Source organism: Muntiacus reevesi, chromosome 3, assembly GCF_963930625.1.
Source record: "Muntiacus reevesi chromosome 3, mMunRee1.1, whole genome shotgun sequence".
NCBI classification, from domain to species: domain Eukaryota; kingdom Metazoa; phylum Chordata; class Mammalia; order Artiodactyla; family Cervidae; genus Muntiacus; species Muntiacus reevesi.
Genome location: NC_089251.1, coordinates 240,132,119 through 240,154,447, shown reverse-complemented (window position 1 = coordinate 240,154,447; position 22,329 = coordinate 240,132,119). Strand labels below are relative to the sequence as shown.

General features: G+C 37.8%; 1 protein-coding gene across 2 annotated transcripts in view; it reads left to right on the top strand.

Annotated features, from left to right (window-relative positions):
* Nucleotides 1-4,409: 4,409 nt before the first annotated feature.
* Nucleotides 4,410-22,329, top strand: part of TTC21B (tetratricopeptide repeat domain 21B) — an 89,955-nt gene continuing 72,035 nt past the window's right edge. Inside the window, exons 1-6 of one of the 2 annotated variants that reach the window (XM_065931682.1) lie at nucleotides 4,410-4,545; nucleotides 9,931-10,060; nucleotides 10,150-10,260; nucleotides 14,369-14,535; nucleotides 16,625-16,747; nucleotides 19,467-19,624. In XM_065931682.1, the coding sequence (XP_065787754.1) occupies nucleotides 4,525-4,545; nucleotides 9,931-10,060; nucleotides 10,150-10,260; nucleotides 14,369-14,535; nucleotides 16,625-16,747; nucleotides 19,467-19,624 (710 nt within the window). In that variant the 5' untranslated portion in view covers nucleotides 4,410-4,524. Of the gene's footprint in view, nucleotides 4,546-9,930; nucleotides 10,061-10,149; nucleotides 10,261-14,368; nucleotides 14,536-16,624; nucleotides 16,748-19,466; nucleotides 19,625-22,329 lie in introns of those variants that run through there. The other variant, XM_065931683.1, reaches the window with a different exon arrangement.

Here is a 22,329-nt window from a genome sequence, read left to right as displayed (position 1 = left end):
AAAATTATCATTCAATAGTCTAAAAGAAGTTAACTGGAGGAGCTGAGTGGAAGGATTCATTGGACTACAACAAGTGATGTTTCACTTCATTCTTGGCATATTAATCCCTGTAACTGCACAGTTTAGTCTGTTTATTGCACTTACTAAAATAGCTATTAAAGCTGTCACTGCTTATAATTTTTCCATTTCCTTTTGTGAATATTTACGTCTGTCTACCTTTACTAGACTTTAAATTCTAGGAGAAGAAGATAAGAATTGTATTCTCTGTCACTGGGATTCATTAAACATTTGGTGAATGAATGCACAAATGATAAGCAACACATTGTTAGAACTCAGACCACTTCCTCAACTTTCTCCATAAAATCACTTAGCAAAGGAAATATGAAAGGTAAATGCCTGATCATTAACATCATCTCCCTAATTTACTTAAATGAATAAAATTGGAGAATTTTAAAGGGATGAGTTATGACAAATTTAAAAGGATGAGTTGTGAGTTATCTTATTTTTTGCATCAGCAGACACCATGCTTCATGCACAATTCAAAAGAATGGTACTGTGTGTACTGAGCTATTTGGAGAAGAAAAGAGCACTAGATAGCACATGGAAGTCTGGATCCTAATCTCAGAGAGGTAAGACGGCTTGCCCCATAGTTAGGTAAGGAGCTTTCCTGTAACTGTGCTATGAAGTTTTCTTATAAGTGTGCTATGAACTTTCAAAAGGTGCTTTTCAATTTTTGAAACATTTTCACATAATCTCATTTAGTCTACACACTAACAAAGCAAATATTACAGTCCCACTTCCAATTATACATTGCAAATGTATAAACTAAAGCAGAGAAAAGTTAACAACTTTGCCCAAAATTGCAGTTATTAACTTTAAGGAACAGAGCCTTCACTCAGAATCAGCAGTTCTGACTTCAGTTAACTTCTAACTTTTCCACAGTGTCACCTCTGAGACTGACTATGTGCCAGCTTGTTTGGATCATATATCTTTGCTCTCTACATTTTCTTGCTCAACTTTATAGTAAAATAACCTTAAGGAAAAACAAACACATTATCTCTTTATTATTCATAACTGCTTTGAAGGCTAGGTTGGGAGCAGAAAACTGGGGGGCTTTGGGTAGATTATTTCATATTTTGGGGCTTCATTTGTAAAATACAGAGATTGGATAATTGGAGTTCTTTCCAGCTCCCAAGTTTAATAATGTTTTATGTTTATCTTTTTTATTTTTTGCACACTTACCTTACTTTTGTCTTCACCAGAACCACCTATTTTTCTTAAGCGTTTTCCTTTAATTTCTCAAATATATCATAAAATAATATAGATACAAGTGTACTGATGTAGGAATTGGGGAGAAGAAAGTCAAACAGAGGCACAACCAAAGGGCTTTAACAGTCATATAAGATGTGCTAAATGCGGTTTGTGTTTGGAGGAATTGAGAGTATAATTAATTAGACGCTAAAGTTATTCAGTGACTACTATATAACTAATACTGCTGTGTTCATTAAATATTAACTCATTTAACCTTAACAGCATTTTGAGGTATTAGTCTCACTTTACAGCAGAAGCACAGGAAAGTTAAATAATTTGTCTAAGTAAATAACTAGGGAATGATGCTATCAAAATTTGATTGCAGGGGTTCCCTGGTGGCTCAGTGGTAAAGAATTCACCTGCAGTGCAGGAGGTGCAGGTTCCATCCCTGGGTTGGCAATATCCGCTGGAGGGGGATGGCAACCCACTCCAGTATTCTTGCCCAGAGAACCCCAAGGACAGAGGAGTCTGGCAGGCTACAGTCCATAGGGTTGCAAAGAGCCACACACATCTGAAGTGACTTAGTACGCACACATGGCCTACTCCAGGGACCAGGCTCATCCCCACTTCACTATACTGTGTGGCTTTAAGGTACTCCCCATTCAGTAGTAAAGATTAAATGAACAAAAAATGCACCATAGCTATAATACAAATATATATATATATATAAGTGTGTTAAGTCTTACAGAACACTATGTGTTTTATGAATGGTTATAGAATGTCTATTATGTATTAGGAACTTTTCATCTATTATTAGGTATTTAGTTTCTTTAGTAAATATGGAAAATTAAGCTCAGGAAATCAACCTTCCCAAGTCACGAAAATAATAGCACACCAGGGGTTTCATCTCAGGTCTAGGAGACCACGTTCTTGCCACTGTACCATGCAGTCTCACAGATTCAATCAGTTACAGCAATCCTTAAAAGGCTTCATAGAGAGTAAGAGTTGAGATGAATTCTGAAAAAAGAGTAGGCTTTTTTCAGATGGAGAAAGGGCTCAGGGCAAAGTAGGGGAAAGCATTCTCAGAAGGAATGGTTGTCCCATCTGCCTGGAATAAAGTGTTAGTCGCTCAGTCGTGTCCCACTCCTGTGACCCCATGGACTGTAGACCACCAGGTTCCTCTGTCCATGGGATTCTCCAGACAAGAATACTGGAGTGGGTAGCCATTCCCTTCTCCAGGGAATCTTCCCGACTCAGGGACTGAACCCAGGTCTCCCATATTGCAGGCAGATTCCTTACCATCTAAGCCACCAGGGAAGCCCATGTGAACAAAAGATCATGTAACCTTATGCAAGGAACAAATTACCAGGAGTGTCAAAGCAAATTTCCAAAGTAGTTTTAATCCAAAAAAACACTCATGGAGTGCCAGACATGGTGATTTGTGCTAAATACTTTAACCTCAGAACAAAACTGAATAAAGGGAATTTTATAAATTAAAATGGTCTAAGTGTACAGCCTTCCAGTGGTCTGACAGTCCAAGTTTAGACTTTAAAGATCTCAGAAAGGTACCTTGATCATTTGCTCCTTTAACTGTAATCCTCAGAAATTTTCTTCCAGAGGGACTCTACCTGAAACTAAAAGCGTACAGTTTAAGATTATATATGCTGACCAGGACCTTGTTGTTCAGTCGCTCAGTCATGTCTGACTCTTTGTGACCCCGTGGACTGCAGGACGCCAGGCTTCCCTGTCCCTGACCATCTCCTGGAGCTTCCTCAAACTCATGTCGATTGAGTTGGCGATGCCATCCAACTATCTCTCCCTCTATCTTCTTCTCCTCCTGCCTTCAATCTTTCCAACCACCAGGGTCTTTTCTAATGACTCAGCTCTTCGCATCAGGTGGCCAAAGTATTGGAGCTTCAGGTGCAGCATTATTTGATGAGGACCTTGGTTTCTGGTATTCTCTGCTGCATACCAACTGTGGATTAATCCACAGACTCTGAAAATCAGACCAGCAGGTAATACCAGCTGTCCATTACCACAAACATTTAGCTTGACTATAAATGATGGAAACAAATAAGTAAAAACTAGTCTTTATGAAATAATATGTGCCTCTTTGAGGAGAATACACTCTTAAGGAAAACCAGTGAGAAATATTGCCTAGCATTGGAGCCTGTTATCTTAGTCATCCTTTCCCACAAGATTGACATTACCTAAACTCCTAGCATATAAAAAGGTTAATGTTTTTTGACTGCTTAACAAACTTAAGATCTGATTAAGGCAACTCTGAATTATATCAACTAAATTAAAATAATTAGGATTGAAATTTGGAATCCGTGTAAAAGACTCTACAAAGATTACTTAAACCTCAAATCTTACTTTGAAAATATCTTTAAGCAGAAATACGAAATCTCTTAGTTCATTATATTTCAATTTAATTCACTAAATAACTTAAGAAATCTATCAGCAACTGACAGTTGCCTAACTGGTACAAACATAAATATTTGTGTAGGGATTAAATCTATTCTCAGTTTAAAATCGGCAATATTATTTTCAACTGAAAAACTAGGTTATTTTATTGGTTCCTCTCATCATCAGGGAGTAAAAAAGGGCTTTTTTTTTTTTTTTTAAAGGACTAATTTAATGTGCATTCTAACAGGAAACGCGAGATTTCCAGCAATGCTTGCAAAGATAGGCCCAAGAAGCTCATCCCTTTCTGTTACGAACGTGTGATTTTTCTGCGCCACCTTGTGGCCATAATGCAACTACTACACGTGAAAGTTAAAGGCTTTTTCCTGAGCTGGTCAGGCCTTCTAAACAGCCGCAGTGCGGGAACCTGCCTCTACTCAAACACGCAGAAAATGGTGTCTTTCTTTGTAGTCAGTGATGGGAAACAGACTTGCCTTTTCCCTCCGTTCTCCTCCATTTCCTTCATTCTTTAATTCCTTATCCTAGAGACCGCCCTCCCACCGCCCTCCTCGGGTCGTTTCCGCCTTGGACCGCCTCTGCCTCCCGGGGCAAGCGGTGGGTACTGCCCCCTTCCCCATCCGCAGCCCTCCCTCCGCGTCCCCGCGGCGCCTGGACCTGCAATCCCTGCCGCGAGGGCCCGCCCCCTCACACTGGCAGCCAATGGCGGCTCGGATCCGCCCCGCCCCGCCCCTCCGCCGCGTCCCGAGCGAGTTTGGGCCTGGGCGGCGGGGCTTGAGCCCCTGGCTCTGCTGCTAGGCTTCGGCAGGCGCGCGATCGGGAGGCCTGCGGCCTGGCCTTGGGGAAGCCATGGACTCGCAGGGGCTGAAGGTGAGCGGGCAGGCCGTGGCCGCGCGTTGCTCTCGGGGGATGGCGAGGGGCCGGGGGGCGTGGGGGAGCGCGCGGGCCGACCGGGCGAGGCCGTTGTTTCTTGCGGTGCCCGCTGCCCAGTCCGGCTGGGTGTCCCGGTTTGGGGCGCCGGCCTGTGGTGTACATCACCTGCCTCCCTCCGCCGACCCTGCGTAGGAGTCGTCCTGTCGGGCAGCCCTCCCCACGCGCTGCTTCCGAACTGCCGTTAAGGTGCTTGTCCCGTCTTGGTGGCCGTGTTTACTTTTACTTTTGCACCCTGTTTGCTCATGAGGTTTTTAGTCACTTTATGACCCCGAGTGCGACTCCGAGGTGCGATTTTTAAGGACTCCAGCAAACTCGTGTCAGCAATCCCCCTGCGATGGTAAAAGGAGCAAAAAGATTTTATGAAATCAATTAAAGACACAGGCTTGGAAGTGGAGTATTTTAGGGTGATGGTCGGACACGACTAAGCGACCGAACAACAACTTGTCTGTCTGTTTATCACTGTTGCATCTCTTCGGCAAATATTTAATGACGATCCACTTAAGAAATGATACGAAGACAAAATATGAGACTTGGAAATAAAAGAAGTTACTTTTTAGGATCATGATCTTCTCCATTCATTTGTTCACTGATTCCCTTGTTCAACACATGTTGAAGGAGGGCTCACTGTGTGTCCACTGGAACTGGGGATAGTAATGAATAGAACAGTCCCCGCCTTCATTGGGGACGAAGTGAAGTTTTATAGTCTATTGCTGGCGAAAACCTTAATTAAATTAATTCAACAAATGTTTATTGAATGTGTCCCTTGTGTCTAGCATTGTTCTAAGCCCTGAAGATAATAAACCTTGCAGATAATAAGCCCTGCCATAATAAAGCTAAGGAAAACCCTCCCAAAGCTTTCTACATTTGAGGGGGGGAGGAGTTAGTCCATCAACAGGTGAATGCAGTGTGTAGCGGTGTTTCCTGGTGATGAGTGGATGGAGAACACTTAGCCAAATGATAGTATCTTTTGCTTTTTTGGCTGAAATTTTACATTATTTTCCTGTGGAGCCTTTACGGTCTCCTTAAATTTGTTCTTCGTGTTGCCACCTAAATGAACTTTTCAATAAAAACACTTTTCATGCTAAAAAGTGTTGTTTTTAGCATGATCTAGTCTAAGTGTTATCACTTAGACTAGAGAATCAGTTCAATAGGAGGTCCTTCTTGACCCCAGCTTTTTCTCCAACGTCCTCTTCCAATTATCCCTGTTCTACTTAAGCCTCTAGAAATGGCAAACTTTCTCTATAATGGGCCAAGTGGTACATATTCAGGCATCATCAACCTTAGGGTCTCCGTGGTATCCAGTCTGCCGTCACAGCATGAAAACAGCCATAGACAATACTTAAGCAAATGAGCGTGGTTTTGTTCCAATAAAACTTTACTTACGGACACTGAAAGTTGAATTTCATGTAAGTTTCGTATATTTTTCTTCTCTTTTTTTTGCTCAACCGCTTGAATATGTTAACTTGCTGGCTGTGTGAAAATGGGCAGCAGGCCAGATGTGGCCCCTCCGCCTCAGTGTGCTGGTCCCTGCTCCAGCATACAAGGCTGGTTTTGGTCCTCTCCATCCTCACCCGATCCCGGGGAATCATGGCTTACTTCTGCCTTCTGTGTTTGAGTTCCTCTTTTGGCCGACTTCCTTATGAATCTTGAAAGAGGAATGGGTAAGAGTATGTATATAGAAAGTAGGAGTTTGTGAATAGAATCAGTTTCTAAGTCCTCCCCAGGAATTTTACTCTTCCATTCTCCCATACCCCAGCCTCACTCTCCTGCATTCCCAAAGCAGTTATAAGCTCTTTTGTTGCATTTGCTACACTGTATTTCAGTCTTTTGACACCTTTGCTTTATTGAAGTATGGTTGGCTAACAAGGTTGTATTTCTAGTGTACAGCAGAATGACTCAGTTATAATTAACTGAGTTAATTCTTTATAATTAAATGAGTTAATTCTTTTTCATATTCTTTTCCATTGTGGTTTATCACAGGATATTGAATGTAGCTCCCTGTGCTATAGTAGGGACCTTGTTGTTTATCCATTCTCTATATAATAGTTTCTGCTAACTCCAGATTCCCAATCTGTCCCTCCCCTATCCCGTCCTCCCTGGCTGCTACCGGTCTCTTCTGTCTGTGAATCTGCTTCTGTGTCATAAATAAGTGCATTTGTGTTATATGTTAATTCCACATATAAGTGATATCATATGTTATTGGTCTTTCTGACTTCACTTAGTATGATAATCTCTATGTTTATCCATGTTGCTGCAAAATGGCATTATTACTAATATTCCATTATGTGTGTGTGTATATATATACACATATCTTCTTTATCCATTCCTCTGTCGATGGACATTGAGGTTACTTCCATGTTCTGGCTATTGTAAATAGTACTGCTGTGAACACTGGGGTGTATGTACCTATTTGAATTCGTTTCCTCCAGATATATGCCCAGGAGTGAGATTGCAGGATCATTTGGCAACTCTATTTTTAGTTTTTTGAGTAACCTCTGTATTGTTTTCCATAGTGACTGCGCCAACTTACAGTCCCACCAACAGTGTAGGAGGGTTCCCTTTTCTCCACACTCTCTCCAGCAATTGTTATTTGTAGATTTTTTTTAAATGATGGCCGATGTGAGGTGATATTTCATTGTAGTTATGATTTGCATTTCTGTATTAATTAACGATGCTGAGCATCTTTCTAATGTGTCTGTTGGCCATCTGTATGTCTTTGGAGAAATGTCTAAGTCTTATGCCCATTTTTCTATTGGGTTGTTTGGGTTTTTTTGTTGTTTCTGAGTTGTATGAGCTGTTTGTATATTTTGGATATTAAGCAAATATTTTGCAAATATTTTCTTCCAGTCCATAGGTTGCCTTTTTGTTTTGTTTATGATTTCCTTTGCTATGCAAAAACTTTTAAGTTTGATTCGGTCCCATTTGTTTATTTTTTCTTTTATTTATATTGTCTTGGGAAACTGACCTAAGGAAACGATTGGTACAATTTATGTCAGAGCATATTTTGTGTAAGTTCTCTTCTAGGAGTTTACGGTGTCATGTTTATTTTTTAGTTTTTAAGTCACTGAGTTTTTTTTTTTTGTATATGTGGTGTGAGGTTGTATTTTAAAAAACTTCATTGATTTACATGCCACTGTTCAGCTTTCCCAGCACCACTTGCTGAAGACATGGTCTTTTCTCCATTGTATCTGTAACTCCAACATATTCTTACCTCCTTTGTTGAAGATTAATTGACTATAGATGTGTGTTCAAATAGTCTTTAGATTCTAGTCTAAGTTGAAAATTTTAAGCTTTTCTGGGGCTTTTCTGGGACACGAACCATGTTATATTCATCTTTATAGTCACTGTACTTTGTCCAGTGCCTGGCACTCAGTAAATGTTTTTGGACTGGACAACCTAACCTGAACCAAGACAGTAGAAATTGGTACGGGGAGTGGGAAGTAGACTAGAGGAATAGAAGAGCCTACTGACTGGTTACACTTAGGGGGACTGTGCAAACAGGAAGAGAGAATTCCTGACTAGGTAGGTCTGTCTGGCTTGGGTGGTGGAGAAACTGAAAATAGAAATCTGGAGCTGTGATGAGAGGTCTTGACACATTTTTCTGTTTTGTTTTGTTTTTAATATCAACATATGGAGTTTGGAGGAACCTTTTTTTCCCCTCCTGAATAGGAGGAATTGAGTATGATAACTCGACTCACAATGACCTGTAAATGACTACCAGCATTTTATCAATGAGCAAACTGAGGTGCTGTCAGATGACCAGAAATTTGAAACCAGGTCTTCTGACTTTAAAATCCATGTCCTTTTTATGTTACCATGCCCCTGCCTTTCAGGAGAGTTATATAGGTGCTTAGCGATACTAAATGCTGAACAGAAAATCAAGCAAGATGATATTAAAAGTGTCCAATTCTTTGCTATTCTGTGGACTGTAACCTGCCAGGCTCCCCTGTCCGTGGAATTCTCCAGGCAAGAATACTAGAGTGGTTGCCATGCCCTCTTCCAGGGGATCTTCCCAACCCAGGGATCCAACCTGAGTCTCCATCTGGGCCACCAGGGAAGCCCCAAAAGTGTCCTTAGTTGTAGCAGACCAAGTCACTTGCAACCTTAGGGAAGAGGCTCTGGGGGAAACCTGCACTTTTCTGCGATGCGCTGTGGGGGTCTCGGAAACGACATCTCAATCATGCTTTGAAGAAACTGGCTGAGAAGGGGCTAGAGAACAGCAACCGGAGGAGGGAAGCAGAGTGAAGGTTACAGGGGACGTTTGCCTGGCTGTTCTAGAAAAGCTCTCAGACTGTAACCCTCCAGAAACAGTAGACGGTGGGAAAAAAAAGAAGCTGTATAGACACTCATTTTAACCCTGTCAGTGAGCGCTTCATTTGTGTTTCTCACAGATGAGCCAGCTGAAGAGTCATACTAGATAGATATGGAGTGGCCTGAATTGGTTCGTGGAGGTGAACCAGGTGTATCTCAGTGATGGGGAATATGGAATATGGTTTCCTTCTTTGATTGGGTTAGCAACTAAGCCTTAGATAAGATCCTGAGAAAAACCGTATAAAGCATAGCTGCTAGTGGACTTCCCAGCTGGCACTAGTGATAAAGAACCTGCCTATCAGTGCAGGAGACATTAGAGACACATTTTTGATCCCTGGGTTGGGAAAATCCCCTGGAGAAGAGGATGGCTACCCACTCCAGTACTCTTGCCTGGAGAATCCCATGGACAGAGGAGCCTGGGGGGCTACAGTCTATGGAGTCCCAAAGAGTCGGACACGACTCAAGCGACTTAGCATAGCTGATGGTAATTTTCTGCCTTGTATATGAATAATACAATTTTGAAAAAAGCCTGAAGAGAGTGATTTCCTTTAAAAAATAGATTCTTTGTCTTACTGACAATTATTTATTTATTGTGGAACTCGGAAAACATAATCTTTGACAATAAATTGTTGGGTTTAATAGGTCGTTACTTTGTGATGCTACAAAAACAGAATGGAAACAAAGTGTTTGTTTGTTTTAAGAAACTTATGGTCAGGAACTAGAAGCCTCTAGTCTTTTTTTAACCTTTTTTGTAATTGAAAGTACTCTGACTTCAATATTGTTAAGAAAACTTTTAGGAGAAAAAGATTGAAATTATTAGAAAATATTGTTATTTTAGTAATCTTTTGTTAATTGTGTTCTATATTCCTTAGTACTAAGTTCTAGCCTTTAACAATATTTTAAGGAACTTGGAAGAAAAAATACAGTAAGTTTTAGATTATTCAAGATCTTAGATTAATGCCTGCTTGTTAGAGTATTTCAGAACATTGGAATCTCTTTATTTCCTTTTAGGCTTTGATTAATTACTACTGTCAGGAGAGATATTTCCACCATGTGTTACTTGTTGCCAGTGAGGGAATGAAGAGCTATGGCAGTGACCCAGTCTTCAGGTTTTATCATGCCTATGCTACATTAATGGAAGGTACGTGCTAATTATTAAGCACTTCCACAAGTTTTAAATTCTTGTTTTGCACCAAGAATAATTTTTCACTTTGTGGTTTTGATTTTCAGGTAAAATTCAAGAAGCTCTTCGAGAATTTGAGGCTATTAAGAATAAACAAGATGTATCACTTTGTTCTCTAATTGCACTGACATATGCTCATAAAATGAGCCCTAATCCAGGTATAGTATTTAACTATAACGCTTAGACAGTTTTTTCTACTCAGTTCATTTTGATTTTTGTCAATTACCTTAACCTTCAGTCTGTTCATACTGTATTATATATTGTCTGTGGATACTATTAATATCATATTTGTTTTATCGTCCTAACAAGACCTTAAGTTTATTAAGCGCAAGAAATATGAGTCTTTTCTAGCTTTCATATTTCTTATATCCTATGGCAGAAGTTTCATTAGTCTGTAGGAATTGTTTGAATTAATATAAAGGTGACTATGTATTAGCAATGGTTAAACCAAAAAAGGACAGCTCAAAACAGGCTAAATTACTCTGTAGCAGCCAATTTTAACTTGTGTGCATATATAGTTAAATACGTTTCCTCTCTTCTACTATATCTTAAGCTTCTTAAAAGCCCTTATATCCCCCAAGGGGGCTAGCTCTTTTTAAGATATTGAGCAAATTTTTATCCAGTAGTAGGTTGGGAGATATGATTAGATAATATAAGGAACTTTATACATAAATCAGCAATTAAAATTATGTGAACTGTCTTAATATTTAGTGTATCTTAATGGCTGAGGCAGAACAGTATTAAAATTTTAGGTAATAACAAAGAAATAATATTGTGTTCATCCATACATATCTAGTAACAGCTAATAGCATCATAAAAAGAGATTTTGTTTCAAGTAATTGGACACTTACCAAATGTCATAGAATTTTTTAAAATAATAGAAAACAGTTTTTTCTTAATCAGAGTATCACTTGCATCCTTCACACACATATATGTGTACAAATCAATAAAATGTTATTTAATATGTTTAGCTTGTAAACAGATCAACAACTAGATACTTTCTGCATGGGACTGTGTCAGATAATGCAAGGGGTTCCCAACCTTAGGGTGGTAGACCAGTACCTCCTGTCAGATCAGTGGTGGTAGGAGATGCGGAATGAAATGCACACTAGATATAATGCACCTGAATCATTCCCAGACCAGCCCCTTCCAAGTTTGTGGTAACATTGTGTTTCTGGAATTGGTCCCTGGTATTGAAAACACTGGGGACTGCTGAAGAGGAGCCACAAGAATTGTAAGAAGTGATCTGCAACATCAGTTTATAATTTAGTTGGGAAAGAAAATGTTAAACTATTAAGTAAAATGATACAAAATAAAACAGATGAAACCATAGTTAATTGAAAATGGCATGTACTGTTTATCCATAGCAGTAGGCTGGGAGGGCTTTGTGGAAATGGAGATTGGTCTTGTCTTTGAAGGACAGCTAGGGTTTGAGTATAAAGCATATTCATCAAACAGGAGAACTTGGTGGGCAAATATGTCAAAACGGTTCAGGATTAGGCTCCTCTCTGAATCCCCTTCCTCTGTACTCCAGCAGGAGTGTGTATAGCTGGAGCAGAGAGTTTGCATAGGAAAGCTAATGTAGTCAGTAAGCCTTAAAAAAAAAAAAAAAAAGTAACAAAATATTTTCTTCCTGGAAACCAATTGTCATTTAATTGGTTATTCCCAAGAGTACTGGTTCTGTTGGAAAATGTGATTTCCAGGACATTAAAAAGATGGAGGCAGAACATTGTTTAGAGACACCTGAGTCCTCACTCGACTTTGCATAGGTGATGCTGAGTGGGCTTGACCTCAGGAGAGGCCCAGAAACCTGTCAGTCTCCCTGAGAAAGGGCCTAGATTGTTCTTGTACGTTCTTCCGGAATATTGATGAAAGCCCTGGTAATGAAAAGGCTGTGATGCATTAAGAACTGGAGCTGATATCTGGCAAGAGCCAGCTTTGTGAGCTAACTGATTCTCTGCTTGATGGAAATGTAGGCAGGAAGGTGCAATGCCTGCTTCTGCCCTGATAAGTTCTGTTTCTGTATCATGACTATTTGATGAAAACTTCTGAAAGTGTTCCATGGGCGTGTTGGGCAGAAGGGATATCTTGCCAATCAGTGTGGGCCTCCGGAATAAGATTTTGTTTCCTAAATTCAAAAAGTTGTACCTTGGTAATCTTGCACTTAAGTTTATATCACTAGAGTTAAGAGGAAGAGTCATGTACCTTTCCTTGGTAGCCATTTCCCAAAAGTTAGTCTGTTAGAATCTCAGCCCTCAACTTACATTTCTTTTTCCTTTTACCTGACTGATCCACATTCTGATTCGACCCAGATTTGGATCTAATTGACATTTGTGTTCTAAGCACATATATAACAGATTAAATAGAAGTGATTAGAGTTCTAGAAGTCACTCAGTCATGTTGGACTCTTTTGTGACCCCATGGACTGTATCCCATCAGGTTCCTCTGTCCATGAGATTCTCCAAGCAAGAGGACTGGAGTGGGTAGCCATTCTCTTCTCCAGGGGATCTTCCCGACCCAGGGATTGAACCCACGTGTCTTGTTTCTCCTGCATTGGTGGGCAGATTCTTTACCATTAGTGCCACCTGGGAAGCCCATTAAACTATATGAGTAGCAATAATTATACCACTTTTCACTGCCTGTGACAGCAGTCTGACATATGTTTTAGAATTGGATTAAGAATTAGGGTAATTTGACTACTAGTTCTGGATTTTCCTGTAATAATTGTCCTATATTAGAGTCGTTACTAACTTTTTTTTATGTCTTGAGAATGGCATAAACCATAGAATGGCAGTGTGGTCACAGTAGTTAGCTACAAATGGCTGTAGAACATTTGAAATGTGTCTTACTTAAGGATATGAATTTTAAATTTAATTAATTTACTTTTACTGGTAGTTGATTCAGTTGTTAGAAATATGTCTAGGATGTATTTCCATACAAATTGTGAAATTATTTGTTCTAGTTCTGTGAAAAATACCGTTGGTAGCTTGATAGGGATTGCATTGAATCTGTAGATTGCTTTGGGTAGTATAGCCATTTTCACAATATTGATTCTCCCAATCCATGAACACGGTATATTTCTCCATCTGTTTGTGTCCTCTTTGATTTCTTTCATCAGTGTTTTATAGTTTTCTATGTATAGGTCTTTTGTTTCTTTAGGTAGATATACTCCTAAGTATTTTATTCTTTTTGTTGCAATGGTGAATGGTATTGTTTCTTTAATTTCTCTTTCTGTTTTCTCATTGTTAGTGTATAGGAATGCAAGGGATGAATATATGATTGTGTTTTTTCCAAAATAAATTTTATGAAATCTAAGTATAAGGATTTTCTGAAGAAAATTTAGCATCTTAATTGAGATGTGCTTTGTGTAAAGTGCATATCAGAATTTAGAAAGAAGGGAAAAAAAGGAAATTATCTTCTCAATTTTCAAATCCAAATGAAATCATCATTTGGATATATTGGGTCAAATAAAATATATTATTAAAGTCAATTTTACTTCTTTCTTTTTACTTCTTTGTAGCTACTAGGAAATTTTAAATTACTTCATTCAGTTCAGTTGCTCAATCGTGTCTGACTCTTTGCAACCCCATGGACTGCAGGATGCCAGGCCTCCCAGTTCATCACCAACTCCTGGAGTTTACTCAAACTCATGTCCATTGAGTCAGTGATGCCATCCAACCATCTCATCCTCTGTCATCCCCTTCTCTTCCCGCCTTCAGTCTTTCCCAGCATCAGAGTCTTTTCCAATGAGTCAGTTCTTCACGCCTGGTGGTCAAAGTGTTAGAGTTTCAACTTCAGCATCAGTCTTTCCAATGAATATTCAAGACTGATTTCCTTTAGGATGGACTGGTTGGATCTCCTTGCTGTCCAAGGGACTCTCAAGAGTCTTCTCCAACACCACAGTTCAAAAGCATCAATTCTTCGGTGCTCAGCTTTCTTTATAGTCCACCTCTCACATCCATACATGACTACTGGAAAAACCATAGCTTTGACTAGATGGACCTTTGTTGGCAAAGTAATGTCTCTGCTTTTTAATATGCTGTCTAGGTTGGTCATAACTTTTCTCCCAAGGAGGAAGCATCTTTTAATTTCATGGCTGCAATCACCATCTACAGTGATTTTGGGGCTTGCATATTTCTTGCATTTATTTCTACTAGTGTTGCTATAAAGAGAAGAACTATATTCTCTGCTGTTAATCATCTGACCTATCATAAACTCTTGATCTAGAATTTAATTTTCACTTAGTGTGTTTTTTCCCTCTCCCAGATAGAGAAGCTATTCTTGAGTCAGATGCCAGAGTGAAAGAGCAGCGTAAAGGAGCTGGACCAAAAGTTTTGTACCATGCAGGCTTGTTTTTGTGGCACATTGGTCGGCCTGATAAAGCGAGAGAATATATTGACCGAATGATCAAGATATCAAATGGGAGTAAAGAGGTAGCTGATTTTCTTATTTTGAAATAGTATCTTTAAAGAAAGCTTAATGTTATTTATATATTCAGTGGTATTCTTTGTTATTGCCCACTCTATGCTCACTTTATAAGTAACAGCTTTATTTTAATATTTTATAAAATTCTGATTTTCTTGGGTTGCTTTTTTAATGCAGTCTATTAGCTCTTGATGAGATCCCTTCCTGCTTCCTTCCCTCCCTTCCTTCCTGTCCTTTCTCTTTCCTTCCTTCCCACTCTTCTTATTGCACTGCTCTAGGTACAGGGCACCTTTATGTGCACTGTTAATAGAAAGATAAGAAATGCATAAACTTTACTTTCATGAACGAATCACCTAGCAGTGTTGTAGAGCACATACCCAGTTAATATTATGAGAAAATTGACAAATGGAATGAGAAGGGTGATTAAAATGTGCAGGGAAATATTAGTTAGCATTTATTGCTCATTTACTTTGTGCCTGGCACTATTCACCCATTACATAAATGTTAGGAGAATGAAGAAGAATTTCTTGAAGGAAGTAGTACTTGAGCTAAAATTTGAAAGATGGATACAGTTTCCACCAGCAAAGATTATGGAAAAGGGAGACATGGAGAAGATTATGGAAAACAAGGAGACATGTAGGTTCTGGGTAGAGTGAGAACCTCACATCTGACCAGAGTTTAGGGTATACAGAAGAGAATGGAAGAAAAGGTCGGAAAAGTAGATTGGGACAAATTGAAGGATCTTGATGGGTAGGTACAAATATTTGTATCTAGTTTGATATGCATTGAGGGTCATTGAAGATTTTTAATCATGTCAGTGATACTTTAAAGAGAAAATTCAGAATATGAATTTAGCAAAGATTTACAGGATGAACTGGCCTGAGAAGAAACCAGAATGTTTTTTGCAAAGACAGTGCTTTCTACAAAAGGTTTTAAGGACCTACACTAAAATTATACAGTGTATAGAACTTGAGGATTATCAAATACCTACAGGATTTTACAACTTACTGCAAATAGTGCAGGAAAGATACTGAGGTGTCAGGTATCAAGGATGTCTGTCTGAAGTTTTAAGCCTGGATAATTCAGAGACCAGTTAACGTGGATAAAAAACACATTGGGGTGAGAAGGTAATCTTGGAGAGAGGTGATGTGTTTGCCCTTAGACGTGCTATATTTCAGGCACTGGTAGAACAGTGAGATGGAGACAGTAGATGAACTTTTGGAAAGAAGAGAAAAAATTAGAAGAGGTGTTGGACTAGAAATAAAGGTTGGGAATCATCCACAAGTTTGAAACAATTCAAATAAAGACAGTGATCTAGTGAGTACAAGTAGCACTGTTTAAGAATTCTTACCTATCTTTTCAGGTATAATACAGGAAAGTAAATATGATCTTAGTTAAAGATTTAGAAGGTTTAGTAATTTACCTAGAATTTTTTTTGACAGAGGGGAGCAGATTTCATAGTTTTTTATTTGGCATTAAAAAGAAAAATAATATATGAGTATCCATCTTATTTCTAATCCTATAAACCTTACAGCCAATTGGCTTACTAACATTATTGAAGGTAAGTGTTCATGACTGCTTCATTTTTAAATTTCTGAGGGCATTTTATCCTTTTATTTGAATCTCACTGGAATAGTCAAAGAGAATGAGATAGTTGCCAAATTATCTTAATATTTAATAAATGTGAAACAAGGAACTTCTTCCTCATCTTATTTCATTTGGTCTGTTTCCCCCAAAAAAGTAACAAATTCTTATTTATGTACTGAATTACATGTTTAACAATGATTGATAATAGTTTATTAGAAAAGCCCCATGTAAGAATATTGGTTATTTAGCATAAATGGAATATTTTACAAGCTTCTTCATATTAATACTGACTATAGTAGTAATCTTAAAGACTGAAATTCATAATAGTTCTCAAATCTCGGGGCTGGCAAGGGCTTGAAAATGATTTTATTATAGTTTTATTTTTTATAAGATTATTCAGTAATTTTTGTGACTGATAACAAGTAAGAATGATGTGGAGTTTAAGTCCATCAACATTTGTTTCTTTCCTTTCCAAGAAAAAATAAAATATTAGAATTATTTGTTTTACAGGGACAGGTTTTGAGAGCATGGCTTGATATTACAAGAAGAAAAGAACCTTATACTAAAAAAGCATTAAGATACTTTGAAGAGGGATTGCAAGATGGGAATGATATTTTTGCTCTACTGGGTAAGGTGAGTTGGAGTTAGATTAATAAAATGATGTTTTAAAATTTATTTGTAATATATCTGAAACCCAATAAAACTAAGGAGCTCACAATGATGGTTTTAAATGTTACTTTCAACTCTCAACTGCATTTGTATAGGATGATGAACAGTAAACCAGGGAAAAGTACTCCTTGCCAAATTCTTAAATCCTGGGTCAATTTTAATTGTTTTTGTTGTTGCTGTTGTTAGCTGTAGTTCTTATATTATTTACTCACCAATCATCTATGATGTGTGTTAATATGTGTGAGACATCACTCTACATACTAGGGATATCCTGAGCAAAATAAAGCATCTTTCTTTTATAAAGCTTATGTCCTACTGGTAGAGAGAGACAAAACAAAGCAAGTTATATAGTATATTAGAAGGTGATAAGTACAATGCAAGAATATAGAGCGAGAAGTACAACTGGAGTATGAAAGCAGTTTTAAATGATGTAGTCAGAGAAAGTGACATTTGAGCAAAGTTATATAGGAGGTGAGGTTTAAAGCCATGTGGGCCCCTAAGGAGAGCATTACAAATAGATGGGTAGAGAGTTCATATACCTTAAGGCATACTCATTTAGTCTGGAGACTAAAGCAGAATGAGTGAAGGGGAGAGAAGTAAAGGATTGAGGGAAAGAAGGTGAGTGTCAAGGCAGGCGGGCATGGATGGGATAGGGATGAGAGGCTGACTGCTTCTGTAAAGCCTTTGGCTTTTGCTTTGAACCAGGTAGAGTGGCAGCTGATGAAAAGAGAAATAGCATGCTATCACTTACCCATACACTAGGAGGGATAACCAAGTGGCAGAGTCATTAGAAATCATTGGTGGGTGGGAGTATTTAACTTGGACTCTTTCTTCAAACCCATTGATGACTTCGAATGCCTTAAAAAAAAATTTTTTTTTAATTTCAGCAAAAAGAAACTAAATTTATATTAGGAAAACAGTCTATTAAATTAGCAATTTGGGGGAGGGGATAAAAAAGAAAAAGAAAATTGTTAGTGTCTTGGCCACTGCCGATGTCCCTACATTGCCCTTGTCAGTTTCCATGGCTAGTGAGCTTGTTCAGATGCTTGTCATAAGGACAACTAGAATTCGTACTGATTGGACTCAGGTTTTGCCTAATGGCACTGCAGGAGTTTATAGGCATATAGCAAGGTTTTGTTTGTTTGTTTGTTTTAAGTTTTTCTGTATCATTTCTCTTCCTCTTTAGTCCTTAAAGCAAAGCTAGTAGATAATCTTCTCAGATAGGGCTATTTCAAGTGTTAATATAAGCAGCTTAGGAGGATTTTCCCTTTTCCTCTAATACTTTTTAGATTGATATAACCCATTCTTTTTCTTTTTCTGATATAACCCTTTCCAATTATGTATGTATTTTTCAGTTCATTCAGCCTGAGGCTTGCATTAGTTGAATTCCAACCAGAATGATATGCACCACTTATATAGCAAATTTAGTTTCATTTAATATAGTATATTGCATTCACATGGGAAGTAATGGTCTAAGAAGGAAGTACTAAATGTGCTCTGTTGGCATGATTTTGTTATTTTAAGTTACCAACTATTCAGACAGATTCCAAAGGTGTCTATATATTTTTTAAAATTATCTTTGTTCTTTTTTCTATATTGTATGCCATTGAGAAGTCTAAATAATTTATTTTGATGCAGTCAATGGCATCATTGGATGGTTCTCACACTTTTCCTTTAATTCTATGGGAATATAATCTCAAACTGATTTCAGGAATGTATTGCAGATATACTGTGCATCTGTTGAGGCAGATGCTCATTTTGAACTGAGATATTCTAGGACTAAATTTATTCCTGAAGGGGATTCAGTAACACGTTTTTAAAAATCTGACATATGATAAATAGGCCTCATCATCTGTTCTTAAAGCACATACTATATTTGTAGATTTTTATTTTCTGACCACGAAAGTAATTACATGTACATTGTAGGAAAATTTTAGAATGTAGTAATATCTGAATTAAAAATAAATATCGGCATTGGAGATAACCAGGTTAACTTATTATATTGTAAATGACACCTCTTTGTTTCATAAGTATAGATCTACAAATTAACATAATGACCTTTAATGGCACCTGAAATCTTATTAAACAAATATACTGTCATTTAATCCTATGTGGCCATTTTGGGTTACTTTAACTTTTTCTATTGTAAATAATCCTGCCATAAATATCCAGTTATGTCTTTAAGATAATTCTTAGAAGTGAAAATATTGAGATAGTTTTGCAATTTATATTGCTTATCTCTAAAATTTTTTTAAGGCTGAAAGTAGTTTTTTTAGTCTGAAAGTAATTTTTTTAAAAAGATAAAAATTTCTTAGTTTTAGATGCTACTTACAGATATCCTGGAAATATTTTATTCTAAAAGTTAATTTTTCTGTTATAAATGCATTCTTTTTGATATATATTTCAAAATTTTATCCTATAATTATATTTCTGTTATTTAAAAGTGAATTTTTAAAAAATCACTTATTATATAAAATATTTTGATTCTGTGTGATGTTTCAAAATTTTGTTTGATTAAAATTTACTTTTCTGATTACAAAAGTGATAACTATTCCTTACAGAAAGGTCAGAAAGCAAAAATATAGAAAATGTTAAATGCTAGAATTCTACCTCACCTGCTGTGAGAACCTAAGTGTATATGATCACAGTTTTGATGTCACTTTTTACTTTTTTCTCCCATTAGGCACAGTGCCTTGAGATGCGCCAGAATTATTCAGGTGCTCTGGAGACTGTGAACCAGATAATCATGAATTTTCCAAGTTTCCTTCCTGCTTTGGTAAAGAAAATGAAACTACAACTAGCCTTGCAGGATTGGGACCAGACGGTTGAGACAGCGCACAGGTTAAGTAAAACAAGATCTCACAAGTATCTTTGGGTCTGGTTTTAATTTCCAGAAAAAAGAAAATCTATGTGTAGTTTTTTCTTATAAGATATTTTCAATTTGATTTTTTTCAAATAATATAGAATTGAAGAAAACCTTGACATTGCACTGTTTTTAAGGGCTGAATTTATCGATTTACATAAATATATATTAACACCTGAGTAGTTTTCTAAGACACTCTTAAGGTTCAGAAGGATAATAATTGCTGACCTCATGAAGCATATATTCAAATAAGAGGAACCGTGTAATAAGTAAACAAATAAGAAATTTTGTAGGGTGCTAGAACGTTATAAGCTCAGTGGAGAAAAAGTAAAGCTGGAACGTGAAATAGGGAGTTGAGGGAAGGGCTTCGATTTTATCAGCTGATCAGGGAAGGCCTCCGAGAAGATGGCATTTGACTGAAGGAGCAAGCATGCAGACATTCCAGAGAAGGTTGCAGAGAGAGGGAAACGCAAGTGCTAAGTCCTTGAGGCAAGAGTCCGTGTCATGTGGTTAAGGGTGGGAAGGAGCAAGATGACTAGGCGGTAACCTCAGAACAGAGGTGGGAGGGAGAAGGGGTGCCAGGTTGTGAAGGGTCTTGTTCATCACTGTAAAGATTTTAGTTTTTCTTCTGAAGTCTGAGGGCCTTGGATGGTTCCCTCTCTCTCCTTCCCTCTCTGCTTTTCCCTCTTTCTCTCCAGCAGTCTCTTCTTTTTCTTCTTGCTGTTAAGTTAATGAAACCAGGATTTTTTTTTTTTTTTTAATTGATTTTTTTTTTTTTTTTAAATATTATTTTATTAGTTGGAGGCCAATCACTTCACAACATTTCAGTGGGTTTTGTCATACATTGACATGAATCAGCCATAGAGTTACACGTATTCCCCATCCCGATCCCCCCTCCCACCTCCCTCTCCACCCGACTCCTCAGGGTCCTCCCAGTGCACCAGGCCCGAGCACCTGACTCATGCATCCCACCTGGGCTGGTGGTCCGTTTCACCATAGATAGTATACATGCTGTTCTTTCAAAACATCCCACGCTCACGTTCTCCCCCAGAGTTCAAAAGTCTGTTCTGTACTTCTGTGTCTCTTTTTCTGTTTTGCATATAGGATTATCGCCACCATCTATCTAAATTCCGTATATATCTGTTAGTATACTGTAATGTTCTTTATCTTTCTGGCTTACTTCACTCTGTATAATGGGCTCCAGTTTCATCCATCTCATTAGAACTGATTCAAATGAATTCTTTTTAACGGCTGAGTAATATTCCATGGTGTATATGAAACCAGGATTTTTATCCAGCAGCTATTCCATGATAGGAATTGTATTGATTGTGTGCCATATTAGCATATAACTTGTTGCTTATACTCAGTTTTTCCATTAAATTGTTGATGGATCCACAGGCTTGGTTAGATTCACATTCGATACTTGTTTTTGTTTGACAGTTAATTCATAAGTGTTGATGTGTTCTTCCATCAAAAAGACATAATCTCTGCTTGCCTCTTTTTTGTGTGATATTAGTAGCAATTCATGCTTGGTTTAGAATTATAGTAAGATTATATCTTTCCTTCTGCATTTCGTAGTTAAAATACTCCTATAAAGAAAAACTTAAGCTTGTTCGTTATCTAATGTTACAGTTCATATAGGAAAAGTTGGATAAATGCTTGAGTCTTTGACCTTATTCCCAGGTTTCAGAAACAAGCAAACAAGGCCCCTTGCAGACCTAGCATTCTCCAGTGGTGATTAAGGATTTGAGTTTGTTTGTTTATGTGATATGGATTAAACTTGAGTGTTTCTAACCATTTTGGTTATTATAGTTGCTCAGATTGACTTATCTTTGGTCATTAGTAGCTTCTTCAAGTCCTTGTGACATGATCCTAGAAGTCTTTAGTAGTGTCCGTACTGTTGCATATGGCAAGGTATACCAGGGTTATTTTGTATATTTACTGACCCATTATAGGTATCAGCCATTGTACAGGGCAATCTAACTCCTTTTGCTGAGAAGTGGTATTTGGAGGCCACAGTTTGTGCATAAATAAGTTTCTGATATTTATACTTTTCAGATTTTTTTCTTAAGCACTGTTTGTGGGCTGGGAGTTGGAAGTATCTACATAATAATGTGCAAAATATATGTATGTATCGTGGGGGCATTTAAAAAATGATAAAACAGGCTTGTTATATAGTTTTTAAACTTGATTTTTCTTTAACTTAGTATTTCATTAGCCATGAATGGTGTCTATAAGGTGAACGTAAATATAGTTTATTTTATCTTTGCCCATTGATAGGCATTTAGGCTATTTTGAATTTTTTGCTATTCTAATTATTGCAGTGAACACACCTACCCACTCAGCCACACACGCACGTCTTTATACACATGGAGAAGTATTTCTGGAGGATGGTTTCCCAAATGACAAATTGCTGATTTAAAGGGAATTTTATTTTTTAGGGTAAGCTAAGCTCCTGTGAAAAGTAGATACAAACATATGTTTATTTTTGTCATCTGTAACTGTTTTGAGTGAGTGTAAGACTTATCAGTCAGCCTTTCTCCACATTGTCTTTAAGGAACCTAAATTCTTTGTGTCTTGTAACTCTGCCTTTTCCTAAAACCTCATGATGCTGGTGTCCAGCTGGTGAGAGAGGAAAGAGTGTGGAGGAGTCACTCTGCTTTTCTTACAAGTCCAGGCCCGG